At 46.6% G+C, this 27,410-nt stretch overlaps 1 gene segment (V, D, J or C); it reads left to right on the top strand.

Moving 5' to 3' along the window:
- Positions 1-26,566, top strand: LOC141504065 (immunoglobulin lambda variable 3-25-like). The segment is given in 2 exon segments: positions 1-114; positions 26,115-26,566. Coding segments are annotated over 2 exon segments (498 nt in total).
- Positions 26,567-27,410: the final 844 nt, after the last annotated feature.

Below are 27,410 nucleotides of genomic sequence, written 5' to 3'. Positions count from 1 at the left end.
GAGCCCTGGGGGAGCCCAGCCCCAGCTGGGGAGTCTCAGGACCCAGAGCTCTGGGAGGAATCTTGACCATGGCCTGGATCTCTCTGCTGCTCTCACTCCTGGCTCTCTACACAGGTGAGGCTTCCTAGGGTCTGATTCCTGGGGCTCAGGTCCCACAGTATCTTAGGCCAGGCCTAGTCCTGCCCTTGGCCAGCAGCCCCTTCAGGGACAGAGACCCCTGCCTCAATGAGTTCTTCTGTCCTTGCAGGTTCTGGGGTCTCTGCTGTGTTGACTCAGCCTCCTTTGGTGTCCAAGAACTTGGGAGAGACGGCCTCCATCTCCTGCAGTGGATTTAGTAGTAGCTATAGTAACTGGTACCAGCAGAAACCAGGCCAGGCCCCTGTGCTGGTGATTTACAATACTAAGCAGAGACCCTCAGGGATCCCTGACCGCTTCTCTGGCTCCAGGTCAGGGAGCACAGCTACCTTGAGAATCTCCGGGCTCCAGGCTGAGGATGAGGCGGATTATTACTGTCAGGACGGGTATGGTGCACAGTGACACAGACTGGTGGGGAAGTGAGACAAAAACCCTCCCAGGACCTTCCCCCTCAACCACCACCTGCTCTTCCCTCTGTACTCCAGAGAAGTCTCCTTGAGGACAGAGGCAGAAGCATCCTCCCCCTCAGGCCCCCTCCCGCTACTGTCCCTCTATTTCTGAGGCTCCTTCCCCAGTCCCAGCCCCTCATCTGCTTCCCCTCTCTCTACATGCCCCCTCTCTTTTCTGCTGCCTCCCCCCCATGAAAGACTATTTGGGGATCTTCTGAGTTTGCTCCTGTGCCAAGGTGATGAATGGGGAACAAACTCTCTAAATCTGCCAAATTCCCCTCCAAACTTCTGGAAAACCACCTCAGAAAACATCCAGGGGTAGGGATGCAGAGTGGTCCAAGAGCAGCAGCCTCACAGAATGGGGCTGGGGACAATCCACCCTCGAGGCCCCTCCCTCCTACAAGCCAGCAGCCCCCAGGCAAATGAGCAGTCTTTACAGCCTCAGGCCCCCATCCCACCTGCCCACCCTAAGCACAAGCCTCCCAGGAGGCCTTGAGGCTATTACCGACCAGATGTGAAGCTCTGCCCAGGACTGAGCCACCTAAAGTCCCCAGTCTCAAAACCTACAGGCAGGGATACCACCTTAACAAAGCAACCCAGCAGCCAGGCCAGCAGTTAAACTCCACAGCTGGGGTGGGGGAACCGACAGGGAGGATGGCCACCCCACACCACATTACAAGCCAGAAACCTCTCCAAGAGGTAGAGGAAGCAGCTCAGCCCTGAAGTCTAAGAAAAGCCAGCAGTAAGACTCATAGCTCCAACAGTACAGGACCAGAGCCCAACTCTCCCCTAAAAACAAGAAGTCATCAGGAAAAGGCAGAAAAAATGAGTAAAATGCAAAATGAAGCTCAAAAATACCTATGGTAACAGGGAAGGTCAAGGCATGAATTTAGAAGGGGACAATGGTGACCAATGGCTACAAGGGAAGCCTCAAAGGAAAACCTATTCTGGTTTCAAAACCAAAAGTATTTCCTGAAGATGCACAAAATACTTTGAAATGCCGACTTGAGATACAGAAGAAGCATTGGGAAAGGAAATGAGAATAATACAGCAGAATCATGAAAACCTAAAGCAGGAAAAAAGACACTGTACGGGGGAAGAACTCCCTAAGAAATAAATGTGGCCAAAGGCAAAAGGAAGTCAGAAGGTCCCTGAAGAAAAGAATTTCTAAAAAATTAGATTTGAACTAGTGGAAACTGAGAACTTCATGAGACATCAAGATAGTATAAAACCAAATCAAAAATGTTTTCTATAAAATAGGAGAAATGTGAAATTTCTCATTGGAAAAAAACAACTAATGTAGAAAATAGAGGAATTACTGGAATACCCTAAAGCCTCGATAAAAAAAATCAGACCCGGAGAACACATTTCAAGGAAATTATCAAAGAAAGCTGCCCTGATACATGACATGCAGAGGGCAAAGGAGAAATGGAGAGAATCCACCTATCATGGCCTGAAAGAGATCTCAAACTGAAAACTTCCAGGAATATAATAGACAAATTCTAGAATTCACAGATCATTGAGAAATTTCTGCAGTCAAAAAAAACAAATTCAATTTTTTTTTCAGTTGCAGTCAGGATGACACAGACTTTGGCACCTTCCACATTAAGAAACCAAAGTGCTTGGGAGATGAGGGACTGGAAGGCAAATGAGTTATAATTATAAATGAGCATCACCTGCCCAGGGAAAGGGAACATAATCTTTAAGGACAAATTTGGAGATTTTAAACATTTTTAATTAAAAGAGCAGAGTTGAAGAAGAAATTTTATCTCCAAAGAAAAAGAATGAAGAGAAACAAAAACGGAAAAAAAATAATCAAGAAAGTAAAAACATAGGAAATTTAATCAAGTTAATCTGTTTGTATTACAACATGGCAGAAAAATAATTGTAACTCCCCCAGTTTCTCAGGGCTCTGAGTATAGATAAGTCCAATTACGCCAAAGTTTTGAATGATGACTCCAACCTAAGTTTACAATGAAAGGAAATTATTAATGAAGCAAAGCCAGCACTGTAAGAAGTGTTGCTCTGTTATTTGCCAGACTTTGAGGACAGAAGCCAAATCACATTGAGGGACACAAACACATCATCCCCAAATGAGTCCTTATTTTATTACAGAAAAACGACTTGTGTAGCAACTACTCAGGCACAAAATGAAGGCTAAAACAACAATGGAGATTTTCCTCCTCAGTTAACATCCTTATGCCCAATATACCATGGTAAGCAAGGTAAGGTGTTCTAATGGCCAAATGACCAGCAGGTGCGATCAAGGCTCAGGTGTCTAGGGAAGGAGAGTCCTCCCTGTATCAGAGAAGATGCTTCAGGTGCCAAGGTCATGAATGGAAGGACCTTCAAGTTTCCATAGTTTAACCCAGAAATGAACAGAAGTTTTCACATACCAGAGCTGTGGTCACCCCATATTCGTTGAATGACTTCAGATGATGGGGAAGCCAGTGTCTTCCTCAAAAGGCTCTTTTCCCTTTTGGACAACTCTTCATCCTGAGGATATTTTTCCCTTGACTAATACAAAATGATTCTCCCCCAAATCATCTCCCCCATAGCAGATGGTTTTGCTCTGCAGAACCCAGATGGCAGAGTCTGCTCCCATGCTCTGTACCCAATAAACATTTATGAAGTACAAGATCTCAGTTTCTTTGTTCACCCCTTCCCCAAGTCTCCTGTTCCCCAGGTTAAATATTCTTAGCTTCCTTCAATGACTTTCGTTCTCCTCCCATGCTATGTACCCTGTTCTCCAAACCCTTGACCTTCTAAGTCCCCAGAACTGGACCTACCAGAGATGGTCTGGTCAGAGCAGACAATGAACCAGTCACCCTCTTTGCCCTGACAGACTTCCATTAGCCTTCTGTAGCCCAAGACTGTACTAATTTTTTAAAAAGTTGGCTTCATGGTTTTGGTATTAAAAGAAGACTTTTTATTGGCTGACATACATGGACAGTTTGAATAGATTATCAGATAGTACAGGTGGGCAACTCCATTCAAGAAAGCCCCAATTTGAGCAGAACCAGAAAAACACTGTATACCCTAACAGCAACATGGGGGTGATGATCAGCCTTGAAGGACTCGCTCATTCCATCAGTTCAACAATTGGGAACAATTTTGGGCTGTCTGTGATGGAGAATACCATCTGTATCCAGATAAGGAGATATGGAGTTTGAACAAAGTTCAAGGACTATTCCCTTTAATTTAGAAAAAAAAAAACAGATATCTTATTGTCTGATCTTGTTAACCTCTTAGACTTCTTGTCTCTTCTTTAAGGATCTGATTTCTCTCTCATCACACTCAATTTGGATCAAGGCACAACATGGAAACAAAGTAAAGACTGACAGATTGCTTTCTGTTGGGGTGGGGGGGAGGGAAGTAAGATGGGGGGGGAAATTGTAAAACTCAAATAATATCTTTCATAAAAATAAATTAAAAAAAGAAAAGAAACCAGGAGGGATGGGATTTCAGAGAAGTCTGGAAAGACTTGTACAAACTGGTTTTGAGTGAGATGAGCAGAACCAGACAGTATACCCTAACAGCAACATGGGGGTGATGATTAACTTTATTGGACTTGCTCATTATATCAATGCAATAATCAGGGACAATTTTAGAGCACCTGTGATAGAGAATATCATCTGTACCCAGAGAAAGAACTGTGGAGTTTAAAGAACAAAGTCTATTACCTTCAATTTTTTTGAAAAAAAAGTGACTTATGTACTACATAATTTTGCTATCTCTAATATTTTATTTTCTCCTCAAGGATATAATTTTTCTCCCAACACATTCAATTTAGATCAGTGTATAGCATGGAAACAATGTAAAGATTATCAGACTGCTTTCTGTGGGGGGATGGGGGGAGGAAAAATTGTAAAATTTAAAACTTTACAGAAAATGATAGGTAGAAACTATTATTGTATAATATTGGAAAATAAAATATTAATTAAAAAAGAAAAAAAAGAAAGACCCAATTTGAATACTGCTCAGTCCTCAGACTTGTGTATGGGAGATCTTTTTTTTTAGATTTTGCAAGGTTAAGTGACTTGCCCAAGGCCACACAGTTAGATAATTATTAAGTGTCTGAGGCCGGATTTGAACTCAGGGACTCCTGACTCCAGGACCGCTGCTCTATCCACTGCACCACCTAGCCTCCCTGTGTATGGGATATCTTAAGTATTCCAGGAATTATTTCCATCTTCCCTGAATATTAGGGGTGATGGGCAAAATGAAGGTGCTGTGGTTAAGCTCATGGAGCTGCTGGGAAATGGGCACCTCTTTCATTATGTATTTCCTTAAGAACTCCCATAATGGACTTTTTTTTTCTAAGAGGATTTTTACACCACAGGGGCTTCTCTCCACCCACCAGGAAAACATAGATTATAACAAAAGATCTAGGAGCAGCCAGCGGCAGCCAGCACCTGAGACCCCTCCTGTAGGTTTCCAGAACAGGAGCAGATTAGTGTGGGGTGGGGGAGGGCTCCCCTGCTGGGGCTGGACTGGTCTTAAGGGAACCCTGGGGGGGCAATCCCAGTTGGGGTGCTTCAGGAAATAGCTCTGGAACAAATCTTTACCATGGACTGGATGTCTTATCTGGTCTCCCTTCTCACTGTCTACACAAATGAGGCTTCCCAGGGCCTGCTTCCTGAGACCCAGACCCCACAATAAAGCAGGCAAGACCTAGGCCCTGGGGCTGTGAGACCCAGTGGACAAAGGGCCAGACCTGTCATTAGGAAGACCTGAGTATGAATCCAGCCTCAAAACCTGACTGGCTGTGTGATCCTGGACAAGTCCCCTCACCCTGTTTGCCTCAGCGTCTCATTTGTAAAGTGAGATAGAAAAGAAAATGGTAAACTTTTCTGGGATCTTTGTAAAAAAAAAACTCAAATGGGGTTATGAAGAATCAGACACAACTTATCCACTGAGCCACAATACTGATACATTTGAGAAGATGACCCCATTACCGAAGTTATATATATGGAGTGTAAACACTATTTTACTATATGAAAAAAATGACTTATTTTGAAACCTGAAGTTATTGATTTCTATGGGTTTGTAATAAGGAAAATGTGAAAAATAACATTAAAGAAGCTAATCAGAGTTAGGGATCCTTAGTCACTCCCTTTGAAAGATGGACAAAAATTAAAGTGAAGCATCCTAGGAGTCTGGGTCGTCCTTCGACATTTGGACTGTTTTGATGTATTTATGTATCTAGTGATCTCAGCCACAGTTAGATGTATTTGCTGCTTTATCTGTGTTCTCATCTGGGACAGGGTTAGGGATCATTAGCGAAAATGTTGTCACAAACATGAGGGGTTGAATGTTCATGAAAACTGTAACTGATGTTACTCAGATTTCAATATAAATTTCAGCAAAAACTACAACTCAAGGTAAGAGCTGACCTCATTGTCTTTAATAGTTGTTGGACTCCTGATTTTCTCACATTGGTTGGTTCGTTGTTCTTGTCCTTCATTATCCAAAAAGACCAAAATGATATCACTATGGTTGAAACAAATCACCATTCTGGCTGTATATCAGCCTGGAATGCTCTTCCACAGCTGCTTCCATTCTGCCTGCCTCATAGTGCACAGTCCCCTCACTGAGAGGGCACTCCATGCTGAATGGTCCTGGGCCAGGATCCCCCATGCTGTACAGTCAATTCTAGAGTTCTTCAGTGGAACTTTCAGGGAGTCTCAGTGTCACTTCTTCTGACCCCTTTGTGAGCACTTGCCCTGTGGGAGTTCTCCAGAAAATAGTCCCCTTGGCAAGCGTTCATCTGGCAATCTAACAAGTGCCAGCCATCATACTGGCACTCTGTATAGTAATTTTGGGATGCTTGGCAGTTTAGTTTGAGAAAGACCTCATTGTCTGGAACCTTCTCCTGCCAGGTGATCTTCAGAATCTTCCCAAGACAATTAAATGGAAGTGATTCAGTGTCCTGACATGGTGCTGGTAGACTGTCCAGTTTCATGGGCAATGAGGGCACAGTGTCTCTGTAGACCTTCAGTTTGGTGGTCAGTCTAATACCTCCTTTTCCCCTCACTTTCTTTCAGACACTGAGCCACCTCTGGCAATGTGAATGTCAGCCTCATTGTCAATGGGGACCTCCCTGGAAAGGACACTGCCAAGGGAAGTGAACTTGTCCACAGTAGTTAGAACTTCTCCATCTGCTTTAACCAATTGTTCCACATATGCATTTGGGGGTGCTGGATGAAAGAGCACCTGGGTTTCCTTGGTGTTCATTGTTAGGAAAAAATAAACACAAGGAGCAGAGAATTGATTCATACCTTGTTGCATCTCAGCTTTAGAGGCTCCATTGAATTCAAAATCATCTACAAACAGAAGATCCTGCACCAACCTTCTGTCTACTTTTGTCTTGGCTTGGAGCCTTTTCAAGTTTCAGCATTTACCTTCAGAGTGGTAGCTGAACGTGAGGCCATGTTCATCCTCAAAGAAGACCTTTGATAACAGGGCTGAAGACTGGACTGGAGTTGGGGATCTATATTAACACAATTCGAGCAAGGACACATCCTTGTTTCATTCCATTGGTGACAGAGAAATCTGGAGAGCATCATCCACTATCTAGAACCCAGGCCAGCATGCTGGCATGAGATTGATGTACAATATAGATGAATTTCTCAGGCAACACTATTTTGACATAATTTTCCATAAGCCCAAATGACTGATGGTAACAAAAGTCTTAGTCAGAGCTACAAATCTTGTCTACAGACCTCTGTTCTTATCCGGCATTTTTCCTGGTGCTGTTGAGCAGCAAAGTCTATGAAAGTGGTCAGCCCATCTCTCTAGAATCGTGTCTTCATTGTTAATCAACGTGGATCCATCAGTACTGAGTAGCTGAGATGCATCAGATATCTCTACACTTACCTCCCTTAAGATCTCCCTGCTCTGTAGTCAGAAAACTTATTTTCTCCCCATGTATCTCCATCTGCCCCCAATCCAGAGAATATTTTTGCATGTTTTCTGCTCTCCTCAAGCCCTTACCTCTTTCTTTCTTCCCTCAACAGGTGATCATGACCTCTACATTATTGATTTCAACCTTCCTTGCCCTCTCTCTGTCCAGATCTCCATCCATTCTGTCATGGCAGACTAGTCAATGGGGTTCCAGTCATTCCAAGACCTTCTTCACTTAATGCCTCTGGAGGTGTGAGGATGGGACCCCGATGATGCCACAGGAGTTCAGCAACCTGTGTCCTCCCCCTCCCAGGAGCAACCATTAGGCTTTGGGTCACCAGAGGGAGCTATTGGCCTGAAGATGGGGACTCATCTTGGCTGGCAAGAAGTCATAGGGCCCTCAATCTCTGAGGTCCCTCCCTAGGGCTCTATGGTCTGGGTGGTCCCCTGGCAGGTGCTTCCTACCAAAACCTTTCTCTGGGGCAGACTAGGAGCTATTCAGCCAGAAATCCCGCTCAGTCTGGAGTCAGTTCTAAATGTGGGCAGAAGGAAGTGATTGGCACATGAAGGGAGGGGAGAGGAAGTAAGTTCTGTAAAAGTCCCACCCCTCTACCTGAAGAGGGAATAAGACAGGCCTAGGTTGCCCAGGTCCAGCTGTGGGGCCTGAGGAAGCAGAGTCCCTGGGGTTGCCTCCACCATGGCCTAGATCCCTCTCCTCCTCCCTTCCTCACTCTCTGCACAGGTAGCCTCTAGGGCCTATCCCTGGGCCTCAGTCGCACCAGGACCCTGGCCCTGACCTGGAGCTCTCCCTAGGGGCTACTGCAGGGGGAGATCTCTCCACTCTCTCCAAGTCAAGCTGCTGACCCTCAGGACAAGATATTTTCTCCTTTCTTTCCAGGTTTACTGGCCTCCCATGTGCTGACCAAGATCTCTGCATGTCTGTGACCCCAGGGAAAACTGCCACCCTCACCCATGCAGGGGATCAGCCAGAAAAGAAGGATGCTCTTTGGTCCTGGTAGAAAGGGGGCTAACCTCCTCTGTTCTTTATTTACAAGGACAAGGAATGACAAGAAGGGGTCTCTTATCAATTCTCAGGCTCCAGCAACAACACAGTGGCCACACTAAGCATCTCTGAGGTCCAGGCTGAGAATGAGTCTGATTACTACTGTGGGTCCTCTGATGATAATAATACATGAATGGAGAGAGCTGAGGAAGGGAGACAGAGACCCCTGTCTGTCCCAGGGGCCTCCAGCCTCTCTCCTTCTTCAGCCTGGCCCAGGTAGAGCTTTCAGGGAGCTCATGCTCCCCAGTCCCCAGCTTCCCCTGGAAGACTCCCTCCTTACTTCAACAGAGACCTTCCCTCCAAGGCCTTAATCCATCTGCCTGCTGAGACTCCAGGAAATATGGTATCAGACCCAGCCCCTTGCTCAGGGGGTCCCAGTCTTGCTGCCTCTTGTTCAGAGGAAGGAGGCTTGACTCCGGTGATGGAGGGACCCAAGGGGGAATCTTACCAGAGGAGAAACAGAAGGTGCCCAGAGGAGGAAATGCAGAATGCTCCTCTAGAAACTTTAGAGTCACTTCAGGACAGAGCCCTCCTCCCTGGGCAATCAGGAAAGGTTTCCAGGAGCAGGTGAGCAGAGCATGGAAGGAGGCCTGGGCCTCCAGGGCCATGTGAGCAGGGGAGCCCCAGAGGAGGATGGTCTGAGTTAAGGCAGGAATTGGAGGGGGAGGCCAGTTGGTTAGATCATCTGAAAGCCAGAATGTAGGAGTTTATGTGACATGGAACGGGCCAACTAAGGGGGACCCCAGGGAGAGCAGCCAGAGACATGATGGCCAAGAGAACATCAGATATCTTCTCTTAGGAGAAAGAGGGAGCTGGTGATGGTTCTGGAGAAGTAAGAGGACATTCTCACTTCTTTGTATCCAAGGCTCAGGTACCACCACCCCCTGTGTGGCCAGTGTGGGGGAGGATTCCTTTCTCCACCTGCTCCTGACTCATGGCTCTTATTCCATCTTGTCCTGGGGCCAGAGACAAGATTCTTATGATATGTCTTCATGAATTGTGAAAGCAGAAATATTTTCTCAGTGAACTGATCCATTAGTTCTGAGCTCCACCCACTTGTCCACATGGGAGAATAGTTCTCTTGGGAGGCAGTTGTTGGGGTTCTCTCAATCCCATCTATTAGCTCTATAAGATCTAAGAGTTTTCTGGGCCCTTGGTCTCTTTCCCTCCTCCTGTCTTGGGTCTAGTATTCTCTTAGTGCCCTCACAATTGTCCATCTGGATCACCCCAATAGATAACTGTTGTAAACCAAAGTGTTCATCCTCTAGACAGGAAGACCTGAGTTCAAATCAAGCATCAGATACTCAATAACCTTGGGCAGCTCATTTAGCCCCATTGCCTCACAAAAATAAGACAGAAAGGAAGAAAAAACAACTCATTAGTGTGGTACAGACATGAAGGCCTGGTTTACTCTTCAAGCATTTGACCTTGTCTCAATCCTTGTTATTCAATGAGACCTTTCTGTGCTCATTTTGGCATTAATGTCCGCAGAAATAAGAATGTTCCTTGACATTCTTCATAGACCTCCTCTCTCACTTCATCCTGTTGGTGAATAAACTAATTATTTTCAGGAAAATTGATTTGCAAACATGTCTCTTCAGTCCTACACTGTGGGATGGCTAAATAGGTCATTAAATACTATTTCCTGGTCTATGCAAACCAACCCTGTACGTCCCTTCTTTGCCTCCCCAAGGGGTCCCTGTGAGCCAGCCTTCCATCTGACTCAGTCTCCCTGGCTCCTGATGGTTATATCATATATATTGAATATGTCATGGTCCATAGGATTCAGCTAATTCAGAACAATCTGCCCACTGCTCACTGGACAAGAATCCCACATGTAGACTAGAAAGAGGCAAACTGAATTTATGGATGGGATAAAATCTTTGTGACTCTGAGAAGGATCTGCCCCCTCTTCTGCCAGTTAAGCAGTGTGACCAGGAAAGGGCTGCTCAGGATTAAGGGTTATGTGATCTCCTTTGTTTCTCAAACTGCTTTCTCCTCTGCTCCCCCAAACCCCCTTCTCTCTCTCTCTGTGGTCAGTCTAATGGCCTCAGGGCTCTCCACACTAGCTAGCCTGGTACTTAGAGGAAAGACTCGGTCTCTTTTTGGGGGCACTCTCAGAAGATTCCCAGACTGCTGAGGCCTGCCACAGCCAACATTGTGGTGACAAACTCTTGGGGACCCCAGGTCCTCTACCCCCCGATCAAGAACAGATAATCCAATATGAAGCTGAGCAAGTCATCAAAATCTCAGGATAATTTATCTCATCAGTCAGTTTCAGGGAGGGAGCAAATCTGGGAATGGCAAGAATGTTCACCAGCCTGGGATCCTGTGCTTCTTCCCCATGCTAGTCCAGGGCTGGTCCTGACCTTTGGCATGGGCTTTGCAATCCCTCTGAATCCAGGGCAGGGAACCTGGTGTTGGGTCCGTGTCATCTTCCAGACAGCCTGGCCCCTGCCTAGGAGGCTCCAATCCTTCCCATGGAACCTTTCCTGATGGCAGAATGGAGAGCAAAGCAGAGTACTGGGGAGTGGGATGAGAGGGCAAATATCAGTAGAGGTAAATTAGAGAATGACTCAAGGCTGCCAAGGAGAGTAGAGGCCAATGCAAGGCCTGGGGGCTGTTTTTTCTTTTTAAAATTGTATTGCAAAATATTGTTTATACTTCATAACCATGTTCTCATCACCATGCCTCCAGGAGAGCTCTCTTGTTTATTATGTAAATAAATTAAGTAACATGACCCCTTCAGATGGTGCAGTCTACATTCCACATTGTAGACCCCTGCCCCCTCCCCACTGTCCCATTCTAAAAAATTAACAGGTGTCCAACTTGTCTCCTCCAAATCCACTGAAAAAGAAGGAAACACTCTAGTCCAGAAAAACCATCCTGTTTCCTGTTTCTTCCTCACTGACTGGATCCACCTGAGTCTCTGTGTATCTCATTCTAAGCCCACCACGGGTCTGCCACAAGATTAGATTTCACTCTCATCCTCAGACATCATAATCGACCCCATGATCAAGGATGTGATAAAGACAACAGGTGGGTGTCCAAGCCCAGTGGGGTGCCAAGCTCCCCGGGGACAGCACTAGAAAGAGACCAGAGACCTGGTGTATCTGAGAAAATTATTCTGCCCTAGACATACCAATGGCCTGGTCAGGTTGGCTGAACTCAGACCAGGTGAAGTCCATCCCTTTGCCCACTTGATATGTCTATGATTCCTCTGGGTTCCTCTCTCCTTTTGTAAACTTTCCTCTGAATGAACTAAATGGGTCTTTCGGGAAGAACCCACTGGTCATCCACTGGCAGGGAGGAAGTTAGAGGCTCTATGGTTCTCAGACAACAAAAGACCCTTCCCTGCCCTCCTGCTCTGAGCCTGGACTTCTCTCTCTGGGGCAGGAAGATCCCTCCAGTTGTTCCTTCAGGGCCCATTCCCCAATCCTGGTTGCTGTCACATCCAGGGTTGAAGGAGATAATTCAGAAATGGCTCCATTCAACAATTGTCCATTTGAAAATCCATCCACTGCCAACACTGAAAAAGTGCCCCCATGTGCCAATCCTTTTTCTGAGTATAACTGGCAGCACACATTAGAGAGTGAGCAGAGGCTGGCAAAGAGAACAGAGGACAAGGCAATGCATGAGGCTTTTGCATTAACAGCATTTCACTAAGTTTGTGTGAGTACGGGGCGGGCAGATAATGGGCAGTAACACACACAAATAATACAAGGGATTCAGCAATTTAATTTAAGAGAAATTGGAAATTAAGACTATTTGAAGAGCACAAGGGAAAGTGAGGACACTGATACGCTGATGGTGAAGTTGTGAGCTGATCCAACTCTCCTCAACCATAATTGAGTTCTATTCCAACATATCTGGAAATGCATCCCAAGGGTTAGAAAACTGCTCCTCCCCTTTGGTCCAGCTGTGTCACAGCTATGTATGTGTCCCCAAGACATCCCCAAAAGGGAGAAAGGCCTAGAGAAAATAGATTTATGGCAGCTCTTTGTCTTGTGGCTCAAAATGCCAAACTGTAGATGCAGTTAGCACCAGGCTTCAGATATATACTTGGAGGCACCTAGAGCTTGGGATGGGCAGAGGCCAACATTCAGACTTAGGAACCTGACTTAGAGATAAGTGTTTGATCAGAAATAGAAGATTTAGAAACTTCATTTTTCAGTATTATGTGTGGGAGATTGCAATGAAAGGAGAATAAAGACAGGGGTCCCTGCCTTCATGGAACCTCCATTCTAATAGGACAATTCTAACATAATAGAGGTTTGCAGTAATGGGGCCAGGGGAAGTCCCCTATATCTGGTGCTTGTGAAGCCTCTAGAGTCCCAGGGACAGCTGGAGGGGAAGGTAGACTGGCTGTCCCCAGAGCAGGTCCTAGAGGAAGGGGATGACTTGTAGATGAACATGTCATTGGGAGATGGGCCAGGGCCCAAGGAAGATGCAGTGTGAGAAATCAGGTGAATTTTAGAGTCAGATCCTGGAGCTTCAGAGGTAAAGCCTGGGAAGGAAGGAATCTGACTCCAAGAATCCCAGAATCTTTATGGAGTCCATATTATCGATTATGATGATGGGTCCCAATTAATAAACTCCTTCCCCAACATTCAGATCTTACCTGAGGGTCCTTCCTGGGTCCTGTAAAAGCTGGAATCCTAATTATGACCAAAATCCCTGGTTCTTCTGGTTGGCTTTTGTCCAAAGCCTTGTTGCCATCTCGTGATCCATTACCACTACCTTCTGCTCCAGATCTGCTGAAGGCCATCCTTGCCCTTTAACTTTACATGAGATTCTGGGTCTGCCCAGACTTGATGACCTTGATAAAATTTAATCAGCTCCCTGGGTCTCCTCTGACATCTCAAAGCCCTCCTTTAACCAGTATATTTAGACCATTTTCAAATCCTGTCTCTCCTAACTGTCCTTGTGCTCATCCATTGCTGGGATCATTTCTGACATCCCAAACCATTGCAAACAGACTTCATTATTTAACTGAAATCATTTTTTTTCCTCTGTTCTTCCTGTTACATTATTTTAACTGTATTTTTAAAACAAATGATTCCTTAAATTTCCACCCACAAACCATGGTAGCTTTTAACAAATCAATTTTTGCAAGGCTTTGAGCTTTCCAATTTTTCTCCCTCGGACAGAAAACAATCTGATATAGATTTTACATATTTAACCACGATAAACATAGATCAGAACACAATGTGTTGTGAGCAAAGAACCAGATCTAAACAGAAAAATGAAAGCATTAGAAATAACAGAATTACATAATAATAAGACATCAGACAACTTATAAAAAGTGAAGGTCAAGGGGCAGCTAGGTGGCTCAGTGGATAGAGCACCGGCCCTGGAATCAGGAGTACCTGGGTTCCAATCCCATCTCAGACACTTAATAATTACCTAGCTGTGTGGCCTTGGGCAAGCCACTTAACCCCATTTGCCTAGCAAAAAAAAACAAACTAAGAAAAGTGAAGGTCATAAGCTTAGGTGTTCATTTCTACTCCACAGTTCATTCTCTGGAGGAGGAGGAGATTGTTCCCATCACAAGTCTTTTAAAACTGTCTTTTTTTTTACTGCTGAAATGAACAAGTCCATCTTGGCTGACCATCACCCCTTGGTGTTGATGGTGTCTAGAATGTTTTTCTGGTTCTTCTCCTTTCATTCAGCATCAATTCGTACAAGTCTTTCCAGGCTTTTTTTGCAATCCCAACCCTCATGATCATAGTGTTCCATCACATATATAAACCACAATTTGTTCAACTCTTCCTCAGTTAACGGGCATTCCCTCAGTTTCCAATGCTTTGTCACCACAACTAGAGCTGTGATGAATATTTGTGTTCTATAATTTAAGGACACAAACTTTAGATTTTAGAATTCACAGGAGATGAAGAGATATGGTTTTCATGAATGGATTGCTGAGAGTCTGCAACCACCTCAGACAATCTGGAGTGGATGAACCAGTCTGGACAGAGAGGAGAACATATGGAAGCTGGGGGAGAATCCAGACTCTTCAGAGTAGGAAATTTCAGAACTTGGCCTTCAGCAAGACAAACACAAATTAGACACACATAAATGTTGAATGTTTTCTAAGTTTATGATTCACTTTGAAGTAAATTCAGTAAGAAACTGGCTCTGAAGTAAGAACTCAGGAGAGAGATGTTTAATGGGCCTATCATGACTTCTTCACCAGAATTCTCTTCTTTGAAGTCTTTCCCTGCCCAAAGTTCTCTGTCATTATTGATGGGGAAGTTGTGTGGTGCAGCCACAAAGACCAGGGTTCTAGCAAGGAAAAGCTTCAGGAATAGGACTTTAGATGTAAAAAAAGCTCAGGTTTTTTATTAGACCAGAGCACATGCTTCTAACTTAAAGAGAGAAAGTGGGTCATCCTGCTGGGAAATGCAAAGAAGAAAAGAGAATTAGACTTCCACTCCTGAGGACTTTGCTTACATGCATTTCCTGGGTGGGTGGGACATGAATGGTGCTTGATATGTGATTCAGCACCTGTCACCAGGTATTTTCCAATTATATGCCACAGGGATCATCCCCAAGAAGTGGACAAGGCAGTACTTGTTGCCCATTGGTGGTGTTCTACACCCGTTTTCCTTGTCCTAACGATTGTGACTGACTGCTGGGAAAATTGGAAGTTAGTATGGAAGAAACTTAGATTAGACCAACAGCTCACACGCTTTACCAAGATAAGATCCAAATGGATACAGGATTTAGACATAAAAAACAATACTGTAAGCAAACTAGAAGCTCAAGGATTAGTTTACCTGTCAGAGCTATGGAAAGGGGAGCAGCTTATGACTGAGAGATGGAGAACATCACTGAAAACCAACTAGATGAAAAGGCTTTTGCACAGATAAAACCACTGTAACCAAGATCAAAAGAAATGTAGTAAACTGGGAAACAATCTTCACAACTAATGTTTCTGACAAATGATTCATTTCTAAAATAGACGGAGAACTGAGTCATAGTTTTCAAATAAAAAGCCATTTCCTCAATTGAAAAATGGTCAAAGGATATGCAAAGGCAATTTACAGATGAGATCAAAGCAATCCATAGTCATATGAAAAATTGCTCTAAATCATTATTAGAGAAATGCAAATTAAAGCTTCTCTGAGGTACCAACCCACACCTCTCAGACTGGCCAATATGACCAGAAAGGAAAATGATCATTATTGGAAGGGTTGTGAGAAATCTAGGACCTTAATACATTGTTGGTGGAACTGTGAACTCATCCAACCTTTCTGGAGAGAAATTTCGAACTATGCCCAAAGGGCGACAAAAATGTGCATACCCTTTGACCCAGCAATACCACTACTGGGTATATACCCTGAAGAGATGAAGAAAAAGGGTAAAAACATCACTTGTACAAAAATATTCATAGCAACCCTGTTTGTGGTGCCAAAGAACTGGAAATCAAGTAAATGTCCTTCAGTTGGGGAATGGCTTAGCAAACTGTGGTGTATGTATGTCATGGAACACTATTGTTCTATTAGAAACCAGGAGGGGTGGGAATTCAGGGAAGCCTGGAGCGATTTGCATGAACTGATGCTGAGATGAGCAGAACCAGGAAAACACTGTCCACCCTAACAGCAACACGGGAGTGATGATCAAACTTGAAGGACTCCCTCATTCCATCAGTTCAACAATCAGGAACAATTTTGGGCTGTCTGCAATGGAGAGTACCATCTGTATCTAGATAAGGAGATGTGGAGTTTGAACATAGTTCAAGGACCATTTCCCTTAATTTAGAAAAAAACAGATACCTTATTGTCTGATCTTGTTACCTCTTAGTCTTCTTGTCTCTTCTCTAGGGATATGATTTCTCTCTCATCACACCCAGTTTGGATCAAGGTACAACATGGAAACAAAGTAAAGACTGACAGAGTGCTTTCTGTTGGGGGGTGGGGGAGGGAAGTAAGATGGGGGAAAATTGTAAAACTCAAATAATATCTTTAATATAAATTAATTTAAAAAGGATATGGAATTAGGAAGGGAGGGTGGAAGGAAATTTTGTAACAAAAATATACTTGTACATATAGATGAAAATAAATAAAGAATTATTTTAACAAAACAGGAGAAAATATGAAATCTCTCATTGTAAAAACAACTGACCTAGAAAATCAATCCAGGAGAGAATATATAAGAATTACTGGACTAACTAAAAACCATGATTAAAAAAATCCAAACAGAAAAGTAAAATTCAGAAAATCATCAAAGGAAACTGTCCTGATAAATTAGAACCAGAGTGCTAAGTAGAATGGAAAGAATCTACCAGTAACTGTCTATAAGTGCTTCCAAACTGGAAGATCTGAGGAATATTGTAGGCAACTTAACAGAACTCACAGATCTAGGAGAAAGTACTGAAAACATTCAAAAAGGAATAATTGGGGGGGCAGAGCCAAGATGGAAGCATGAAGGCAAGAATTCCCAGAAACTCATTCCTCAAAAAACTCCAAAAGCCATCAAATTATGATTAGTCCAAATGTATAGGGACAGAACCGACAGACAGAGTGATACAGTTTCTCAGTGCAAGGCAACCTAGAATTTCCACAGAAAAGGTCTGCTCCACAGGGATGGGTGTTGGAAAAAAGCTGCATCACAGCCAGACTGGGCACCTGGGTCAGTGGCATAGAGTGTGATTTCCAGACCTCTTGGCCCAGAGATCACTGGGGTCAGCCAGAAGGGGTGGTGAGAGAAGTCTGCCACACCAGAATGAGTGCAGAGAGGAGCTCCACCCTCAGAGTGGGCCAGTGGTGAGAACCTGCCATGGAATCAAGAGAGCCATGCTGCAAGTCCAGAGCTCTCAGGCCATAAATGGTAAGGGGGTTTGGCTGACTGCAGAGGTCTCTCTGCTCTCCCTGGGGCAGGACTCAGTTGTTTGCCCACACTCAGATCCAGGTTGCAGTCTGGGACCCCACATCATAGCTGAGCAGAGACCCTCCTCACAGCTCCGGGGCAGAGGGGAGGGCCTGAACACAGGCAAGAGAGCTGTCAGAGCATCTCATAAGACTTGGGAGGAATTAACGTCCCTGGGGGTGTCCTCCAAAGACCCCCAAAGCCTTGGAATTGTGGTAAATCAGTCATAGACCGGGGAAATGAGCAAACAGTAGAAAAAGAAGAATCTGACCACAGAAAATTATTTTGGTCCCATGGAGGACCACAATACAATACTCAGATGAGGACAAAATCAACAGAAAGTAGACTCAGGCTATGGATGAGCTCAAAAAAGCCCGAAAAACAATTAAGGGAAATAGAAGAGAAATTGGGAGGAGAAATGAGAGTGACACAGGTAAATCATGAAAACCAAGTCATCAACTTGATGAAAGAAATACAAAAAAATACTGAAGAAAATAACATATTAAAAACCAGTTTAAGCTGAATGGAAAAAAGCAACACAAAAAGTCAAATGAGGAGAATGGTCATCCTGACACATGTGGATAGAAAGAGATATAGATATCTCTATATACATACTTGCATGTCTGTATGTGTGTGTGTGTGTGTGTGTGTGTGTGTGTGTGTGTGTGAGTGTGTGTGTTTCTGTGTGCATTAGGTTAGAAGGTCCCAGGGAACACTCTTTTGGGGGCTGGGGATGGCTCCTGATCAAGCCTGAGCTCACCAACCCTGGATATGTCTTCAGGTTCTTCCAGACTCTTGTAGAGAGAAGCTCAGTGGGTCTGATTGGTGAGGGTCCTGGGGGAGAGAGCTATTACCCCTTCTGTTTCCCTATTCTGAGCCCCTCTCAGCTGGGCAGGGAAGGCCCTCCAGCCCCACTGGGAGAGCTCACTCCCCTGGTCATTAAGTCCTCAAGGATTCTTGTTCCTGCTCCCCCAAGGGATTTTAGTGAGAAGTGACTAGTTGGTTCTTGTGGAATCTATGACTCAGTAAGCATGGACAAAGTCCCCACTATGTGCTGGCCAATGGACTAAGCCCTGAAGATGCCCAGAGATGTCCCTGTTTCAGCCCCTGTCAAACACTAGCCTTCTTCTCTGGTCCTGGGCTGGAGAATCCCTTCCCACTCACACTACTCTTAGAGCCCCAGGTAACTTTAGTACGATCTGACCCAGAGTCCACCACAGTCAGAAGAGGTCAGAACTTCAGTCCCAGCGAGGAATCCATCCTTGGGATGGGGCAGTTCCTGAGATAAGTGCACATGTACCTGAGCATTCAGAGCAGCCACTAGAGCCACAATGGAAGAAGGTTTGGTAGCAGATCAGCCATGGTCATAGAGGAGAGACCCTTGATGTTCTACACATGAAGATTTGGAAAAGCCTAGAGGATGTGGGAGAAGACATTCTATTGAATGTCAAGAACACATGGGAACCGCTGCTGGTTTCTGAGAGAACAAGGCATCCAAGAAAGAGGAAACATTCTAGACATCCCTGCAAATCCAGATATCCAGAAGGAAATCCTGGACCAGCCCCCCCCCCCCCCCGCCCCAGATGGCTCTCAGCAGGCTTGCCTCAGGTCCTGCAGGGAGGTGGGGAGGGCAGAATGAGGCCATGTTAGGGCCTTCTTGGGGTCTCTTTGGGTCCTCAGTCCAGGGACCCAGAATGACCTTGTCATTGTCTGGGGGGCTACTAGCTGGCTCTTCCCTAGGTCTGTACCCACACATATGGTGGCTGCCAGTTGCACATCAACACCCCAAGACATCTGACCTTACTTCAGGATCTCCCATTCAGGATGGAAGGTGGGTATTCCCTTGTTCTTTGTGGACACCTGGAGCAGTGGAGAGAGAAAGGACATCAGTTTCCCCAAGACCTGGGGCCTCTCTAGGCTTATGTGGTGGAGATAGATAGTCCCCCATTCTCCTTCCCTTTCCCATACTCCCCTCCCTTTCTCAGAGTGAGTCCACAGGAAGGCACCATCTCAGCTTGTTGGACTTCCTCTGGGGAACCTCTAACTCTCCCTTCCATTTCCAGACTGATGGATTCTTCTAGACTGTTATGATTTTTCCTTTTTTCCTGAGCATTAGTAACTGGTGGGACACTCCCATATGTTCCATGCATCTCTCTGAACATATAGATCCTTTTATCCTGTGGGCAAGTCTTCCCTTTGGAAGGTGAAGGTCAGAGGAAGGGAATTCTTTGAAGAATCCACATTTTCAGGCCTTTTCCAGTAGAGGACATTGTTGGACAAGTTGGGATCGTTGCCACCTGAGCAAGGAACTAAGACACCAGAGCCCCCACAGTCTCTACCCTGGGGAAGACAAAGACACCCCCCACAAGCATACCAGAAAGAGATGGAGGGTGGGGAGCACTTACATGTCTGTGGACCATGAAGAATGGAGAGCCCATGGGGGCCAACCCAGTTGGGGGCTTTTTGGAAGAAGAGCTCCCACGCCATCTCTAGCAAGACCTAGGCCCTTCCTCTCTTCCTACTCTTCACTCTTTGCCTAGGTCAGCACAAAGTCCTGTTAGTGGGGACATGGAAAGGAAGGCAGTAAAGCAATGAATTGGGGGGTGCCCCTTGATTTCAGGGGCCAGTTCTCAAGCTGTGGTTTATTGGGTCATCTCTCTCAGTGTTCCCAGGAGGGTCAGTCACGTCACAATAACACAAGGCTGGAGCTCTGGCCTGTGTCTACCAGTAACCCTGTTGTCTGGGTCCAGTAGATAGTGGGGCATGTTCCTCAGGAGTACAAGTGGTATTCCTCCCAGGGACCCTGACATCCCTGTCCAGTTCCCAGGCTCACACCTGGGGTGGGTAAAGCTGCCCCCACCAACAACTGGGGCTCAACAAGAGGATGCAAAAATGGATGTGGGAAACTATCTTTCCATCAAGGAAACTATCTTTGAAACACACACACACACACACACACACACACACACACACACAGATGGAAACAGGGAAAGGGAGGCACAATCTGCTGACACGGAGAGAATGGAATGTTTCTTCCAGGTCTTTGTGTTTGGGGTCTGAGTCTGGTCCAGGTTCTTGCTCCAATAAAGGGACTTGAATATTTTTAACAGAAAATAGTGGATGCCCGTGTGGGGAAGGAACCATGGCTGGAGACATATGGCAGGGCCTGAAGGAGGGGAGAATTTCAGCATCTCTGGGGTCCAGGACAGAGGCAGAGAGTATGTGATTCTTCAATGTTTACTGAGGACAGGTGGATCCCAGAAGAGCCAATTATGTCTCCATTGTCTCCCTAGGGAGGAGGACCAGGAAGGAAGCAGAATCTTGGAGGTCTTACTGACCAGGGTAGGGAGCTCTTCCAGGGAGGACTGAAGTGGGAGATGAAGGATGTGAGTACAGTTCAGATCCCCTGGATGCCTTCTTCACAACTGTTCAGTGGAACCACAAAGGCCCCAGACACAAGACATAGTCAGATCCTCAGAGGCTGGAATGAGGAGGGGGTGGTGAGAGGGAGAGAATTTAGACCTGAAAAGAAAATAAAGTTGCCTTTTTACAAAGAGAGCTCCCTCTCCATCCCCAGTCCATTGCTCTGATCTTTCTTCCAACTAGTCTCTACTCCATCCTCTTTGAACCTTGCCTTCATCTGGGGTATGTCCAATCACCCCAAACTTCAACCCCACTCTGTCATTCCTTGGTCAGGGAATGAATTCCTCAGGCTTCAGGGGGTCTTTTGTTCTCTCTGTGAGGGGCCAACACATACAGGAAGAAGCCAGGAAACCCTCCAGGAGAATGGTTGAGAGATGGAAACAGTTTCAGGGACCCTGAGGAGGGGGCTCCTTTGGGTCCAAGAGTCTGGCCAATGACAGCAGGCAGAGAAGCCAGGATCAGGGCTGGATGGTGCTATATGGGGCTGAGGGGTCTCAGACTCCTCTCATGGGAATGGCCAGACCCCTGGTCACCTTCTGTCTGCACCAGAGGAACAAGGCTCAGAGGAGGGGTTCCCCCTGATTTTGGAGAAGGAGAATGTTCCCCACAGAGCAGGTGTGAGAGTTGGCTGCCTTGGCTGAGCCATGTGAGAAGACACTGGCTAGGAGGAAAGGGAATGCCCCTTCTAATGAGCACAGAAGGGCACATCAGGACCAGGGGAGCTGATGTCTGCCCTGCTGGGGGGTGCCCTCCCTTGAGTCAAGGCAGGGAGTTAGAATGGGCCCTGAGGCTCTGGGGCTAAAGGAGGCTGATGGAGGGCAATGCCTCCCCTAACCTTCCCACCCCCCTCTCCACCTGGACACCAAGTCCAGGGAGGACCAGGTCAGTAGTGCTGATACATAGTGGTTTCCACTGGGAATCCAAAGGGCCTTCTGGGAGGCTGGGATGAGGGCAAGAGGTCACCCTGAGGAGCTCACTGGTTGAGTCTCCCAGTCACCCCCTTTGAGTCTCTTGCAGAGAGCTGAGTCCAAGTTTCTGAGAGTAGCCACAGCCAGGGCTGGCCCAGGCTCTACTCATAATTCCAAGGTTTCAGGGTCTCTGACCCCCTTTTCTCTGTTTCTTGGGTCTCTGAGGGCCCAGAGGCCTTTCTGGAGTGGGGGGGGGAGGTTTGACCTCCCTGAAGGAAGTTCCCACCATTCTGCTCCTAGTGGCAAGAGCCCTGTGGTGCCAGCTTCTGTAGCCCCGGATGAGCTGAGGAAGGGCCTGGTGACTGACCATCCCCTCCAGCAGCTGGGGGTGCTCTTCAGATGACAGAAGAACCCACCTGGCTCAGAAGCTGATTGTCCAAACAACAGCTTGTGGCAGAAACCTCTGGAGGGGCTGGCAGGCTTTGTGCCTCAGCATAGACCCCCCAGGCCATGGAAGGAACAGGGAAGGGAAGCTGGGGTGAGGAAGCAGTGGGCCCACAGAGCACCATACCTCTCCTAGGGGTGCAGTCTAGTCTTCCAGTATCAGCACAGGACTGAGTCCAAGAGGGCACTTGCTTAGGGTTTGTGGTTGGACTTTCAGACACAACCATAAATGGAGCCCTTGGGGAGTTCTCTGATTCAAGCCTAGAGGTCACAGTCACCAGGAGAGAGTGAGGCTGTCTGGATGATGGGGATGGACCCTGAAGGACACATTGGAGAGGTCTCCCTGCTCAGGGAGAGGAGCTCAGCTTCAGAGAAGGGGGGCAGGAAGCCAGGAGGGCAGCGAAGGCCCACAGAACCTCTCCCTCCCTGCCAGTGCTCATGAGGTAGGTGACCAATGGGTCCTTCCCCAAACCTGATCCTCCATTCTACTCCTTAGGTACAAGAACAGTCTTGGGGTCCCCTCCACATGTCCCTCCCCTGAGGCCTCCCTGCTCTACAGGCAGAAACCTTCTTTTCTCCCCAGGTTTCTCCATCTCCTCTTGCCCCATAGAATATTTTCCATATTTTCTCTGCACCCCTCAAGCCCTCACCTCTTTCTTCCTTCCTTCCCTCAACAGGTGACCTTGCCCTTGACTTTACTGAGAGCCTTGAGGTGATCCCATGATTGACCTCAGCCCTCCTTGCCCTCCCTCTACGGATCTCCATCCATTTTGACATGGTGGATGAGTCAATGGGGCTCCAGTCATTCCAAGACCTGCCTTGCCTGGTGTCTCTGGAGTTACAAGGAGGAGCCCCAATGGTGCCACAGGGGTTCAGCAGCCTGTCTCCTGCCCCTCTCAGGAGCCATCATTCGGCCTAGGGCCATTAGAGGGAGCTGTTAGCCTGAGGATGGGGACTCAGCTTGGCAGGCCAGGAGTCAAAAGTCCTTCAGTCCCTGAGGTCCCTTCCTAGGGCTCTTTGGTCTTGGTGATCTCCTGGCAGGTACTTCCTCCCCAGTTAATCTGAGAAAGGGGCCAAAGCTGGAGATGGTAAGAACCAACTCCTGCCTGGCATCATGTGCTTCTTCCCCATGCCATCCCAAGGATGGTCCTGGCCTTTGTCAAGAGCTCCCCAAGTCCTGGCAGGGATGCTAGTGGTGGTACTGTGCCATTTTGGAGATAGCCTGGTCCTTGTCAAGAAGGCTCCAATCCTTCCCATGAAATTTTTCCTGGATCCAGGAAGGATAGAAAGGCCTAACCCTGAGGAAGGGGTTGAGGGGACACAATATGAAGAGAACTAAATTGGAGACTGAGCCAAGACTGACAGGGAGAGTACAGGAAAATGTAATACAGGGGGGGTCTTTTATCTTTCATTTAAAATTTTATTGCTATATATTCTTTTTCTTTATAATCATGTTCCCATCCCCCTTACTCCAGGGGAGCTCTCTTGTTATCAGGGAAAGAAATTCAGTAATGTGACCCCATCAGATGGTGCAGTCAACATTCCACAACAGAGAACCGCCACTTTCCCATTCTAAACAAATTAAATTTTTCGCCTCACAATCCTTTGAAAACAAAAAGAAAAACTCTTTTTAAAACAAATGTGCCTCATCCAAGAAAACCAGCAGGTTTCCTGCTTCTTCCTCCCTGGATATATCCACATATGTCTCCGTGTGTCTCTTAAATTCTAAGCCTACCAGGGCTCTGCGACAAAGACCAGATCTCCTCCTCATCCTCAGACAATGCAAATGGCCCAATATCAGGGATGTGACAAAGACAGCAGGAGGGTCTCCCAGCCCAGTGGGTGTGCAGCTCTCTGGGGACAGGACTAGAGGGAGATCAGAGATTGGGTGTGTCTGAGACATGCCTATGATCTGGTCAGGTTGGTTGAGTCTTGGCCCAGTGAGATCCATCCCTGTGCCCACCTGATGTGACTATGATACCTCTGGTTTCCTCTCCCTTTATATAAACCTTCCTCTGAACAGAATGAATGGGTCTCTTGGAAAGGACACACTGGTGACCTGCTGGCAGAGGCAGAGACTCTGTGTACCTCTGGGGTCAAAAGACCTTTCTACACCATCCTGCCCTGAGTGTGTCTAATCTCCCTGGGACAGGAAGACCCCTCCAGTGCTGCCCTCAGGGCCTATTCCACACCCCTGGTTACAGTCATCCTAATGGCTCCTGGTTGGTGAAGACCAGGTCTCTCTGGGAGCAGAGGTTCTGATAAACTTCAGTCTTTCTCCAAGGGACTGGGAGGTTGTGGATGCTAATGACATTGGATCTCCCCATTTTTTCCTCCAGTCATCCACCTATTTCTGGGGTCCATTCTCTCCTCTCTTCTCTTCCTTCTTTATCCCAATCCTGAATGGTCTAAAGGGAAACCATCAAATGGGTCCATGAGGTCTCCTGAAAATCCATCCACCGACACCCTCACCGCCAGACCCAGGGCTTTGGTTTAAGCTCTGGTAATCTTTCTGATCTCACCGGTTCTCAAAGGCTGAAGCCAAAAGTCTGGACTGAGTTTTCTATTAAGGTAAGATTCTCCACATGATCTAAGAGTCAAGATTCTGACTTGGATGAATTTCTCTGGGATCCTCAAGCTCTCTCAGCTCCGGACTTTCCAGCTCTGAAGGAGTCTTCTTGGCTGTTTTTCTTGCTCCTTTTCCTTTAATAATATTCTCTGGTATTGCCCCCCACACATATCTGTCTGAACAGTCCAGAACCTTTTATGTTGTGGGTCATTAGTCACCTTGGAAGGTGAGGACACAGGCAGGGACTGCTCTGAAGAAGGAGCATCTGCAGCCTTGGCCAGAAGAGATCACTGGAGGACAAGCTGTGGTCTTCCCTCCCTGAGTCCCAGGCCCAGGGAGGGCTCTACTTGAGTGATAGTGACAGAGACCAAGAGCATCCAAGGCAGAGCCTGGGGCACAGGGGATCTGACCCCAGAATCCCAAAGTCATGGATGAACTCAGGGGCCAGGATGGGTTGAAGTCAGGAAACTAAAAAGTGTAAATTGGTGTCTGAGGGATGAATTCACTGAAGATATTTAAGACTCAGAACTATGAGGTCATATAACTGTTATTATTTGTGTGGTTGATCCTGAAGGGACGAGCAGCCAAGAAGGGACCAAACTGTGACTTATGTAGGGAAACAGGACCCGTGTCCATACTGGGACAGGGATGGGGTCTGCACAAATACAAGTGGCTCATTTTGGCTAACAGGCTGTTATCTCTGTATTCCTTTTTGGTCTTCTACCTCCTTGTCCTTGTAGGATCTTCTTGGTGTAGCCAAGATCCATTTTATCAGCCCAAGGGCTGGTCTAGGGAGGCATGTTTTCTCAGGGAGAAACTTTCCCATGGATGTTCCAAGCCTGGTCATCCAATCATATTTCTCAGGATACAGAAGGGTCACACAGATAGATGCAAAATTTTGATATTTGTAGGAAAAAAAACTGTTTCCCCCCCCTCTACTTAGAACTTCCTCTGCATCACTGGTCCAGTCCTGCCATGCAGGCCTAGGAATATCAGGGTCAGCCAGGACCTGAGGCCCCTCCTGCAGGTCTCCAGAGCAGAAGCAGATTTGCATAGAGGGGGAGGGGCTCCTCCCTGCAGGGCCTGGTCTGGTCTTAAGGGAGCCCTGGGGAGCCCAGGCCCAGCTGGGAAGTCTCAGGACCCAGAGCTGTAGAAGGAATCTTGACCATGGCCTGGATCTCTCTGCTGGTCTCACTCTTGGCTCTCTACACAGGTAAGACTTCACAGGTCTCGCTCCCTGGGGCTCAGCTCCTGCTGTGTCCCTGGCCAGGCCTAGTCCTGCACTTGACCAACATCCTCTTGGGACAAAGCTGCCCCTTTCTGACAAAACTCTCCTATCCTTGCAGGTTCTGGAGTCTCCTCTGCACCAACTCAACCTCCTTTAGTGTCCAAGAGTCTGGGAGAGACGGCCTCCATCTCCTGTAGTGGAATTACTGGTAGTTATGCGTACTGGTACCAGCAGAAAACTGGTCTGTCCCCTGTGCTGGTGATTTATGATAATAACAGCAGACCCTCGGGCATCCCTGCCCGCTTCTCCGGCTCCAAGTCAGGGACCACGGCCACCCTGAGCATCGCTGGGCTCCAGGCTGAGGATGAGGCCGATTATTACTGTCTGCACTGGGATAGTAGTGCTAATGCTCACAGTGATGCAGACTCATGGGGAAGTGAGACAAAAACCCCTCCAGGGCCTGAGCCCTCTGTGCCCTTCCCTCTGGGCTCTGGAGAGGTCCCTGGAGAGGACAGAGACCAAAACATCTTCTCCCACATGCCCCTTCCCCCTCTGACCCTCTCCTTCTGAGGCTCCTTTCCCAGCACTAGGCCTTCACTGGCCCCCCTCCTTCTCACCACATGCCCCCCTCTCATTTCTGCTGCCCCCCCCAAAGACCACTTTGGGCTCTTCTGTGACTTGAACGTCACTCCTCCTGTGAAGGTGAAGAAGTGAGAAATAAATTCTCTTTCATCCTCACACATCTCCCTCCAAATAACTAGAAAGTCACCTTAGAAGTCATCCAGGAGTCAGGAAGCAGAGTGGTCCAAGACCAACAGAAGGGGCCTGGATAATGCAATCTAGATGCCCCTCTCTCCTACAAGCCAGCAATCCCTCTTCCCAAACCCAGAGCCCACCCTAAACACAAACCTGATGGGAGACCTTGGGTCCATTGCTGACCAGAGGTGAAGCCCTCCCTGGATCTGGCCAACAGCAAGACACAAAACAAAGCCCAACCCTCCAGAAAAAATACTAAGTCAAAAAACAAGGCAGAAAAATTGAACAAAACACAAAAAAACAAAGCCTGAGTTTACAGAGTTACTATAGTAATAGGGGTGAAGGGAGCAGGAATTTATAAGTGGACTGTATTATTCAAATGGCTACATGTGAAGCCTCAAAGAAAAATCTAATCTGGTCTCAAGTCCAAAAATATTACCTGAAGATGAATAAAAGTATTTTGAAAACCAAAATACAGAAGTGAAAGAAAAAATAAGGAAAGAATTGAGAGTAGCAGTAGAATATCACTGAAAAAGATAAAGCATGGAAAAGAATATATGAAAATTTACTGAGGAAAATAACTCCCTAAAAAAATATAATTGATCAAAGGAAAAAGGAAGTGCAAGAGACCTCTGAAGAAAATAGCTCCTTAAAAAAT

This window comes from Macrotis lagotis, unplaced genomic scaffold (genome assembly GCF_037893015.1).
Source record: "Macrotis lagotis isolate mMagLag1 unplaced genomic scaffold, bilby.v1.9.chrom.fasta BILBYCTG047, whole genome shotgun sequence".
In the NCBI taxonomy this organism is placed as follows: domain Eukaryota; kingdom Metazoa; phylum Chordata; class Mammalia; order Peramelemorphia; family Peramelidae; genus Macrotis; species Macrotis lagotis.
Note: the sequence above shows the minus strand (reverse complement) of the source record. Positions and strands in the feature narration are given on the sequence as shown.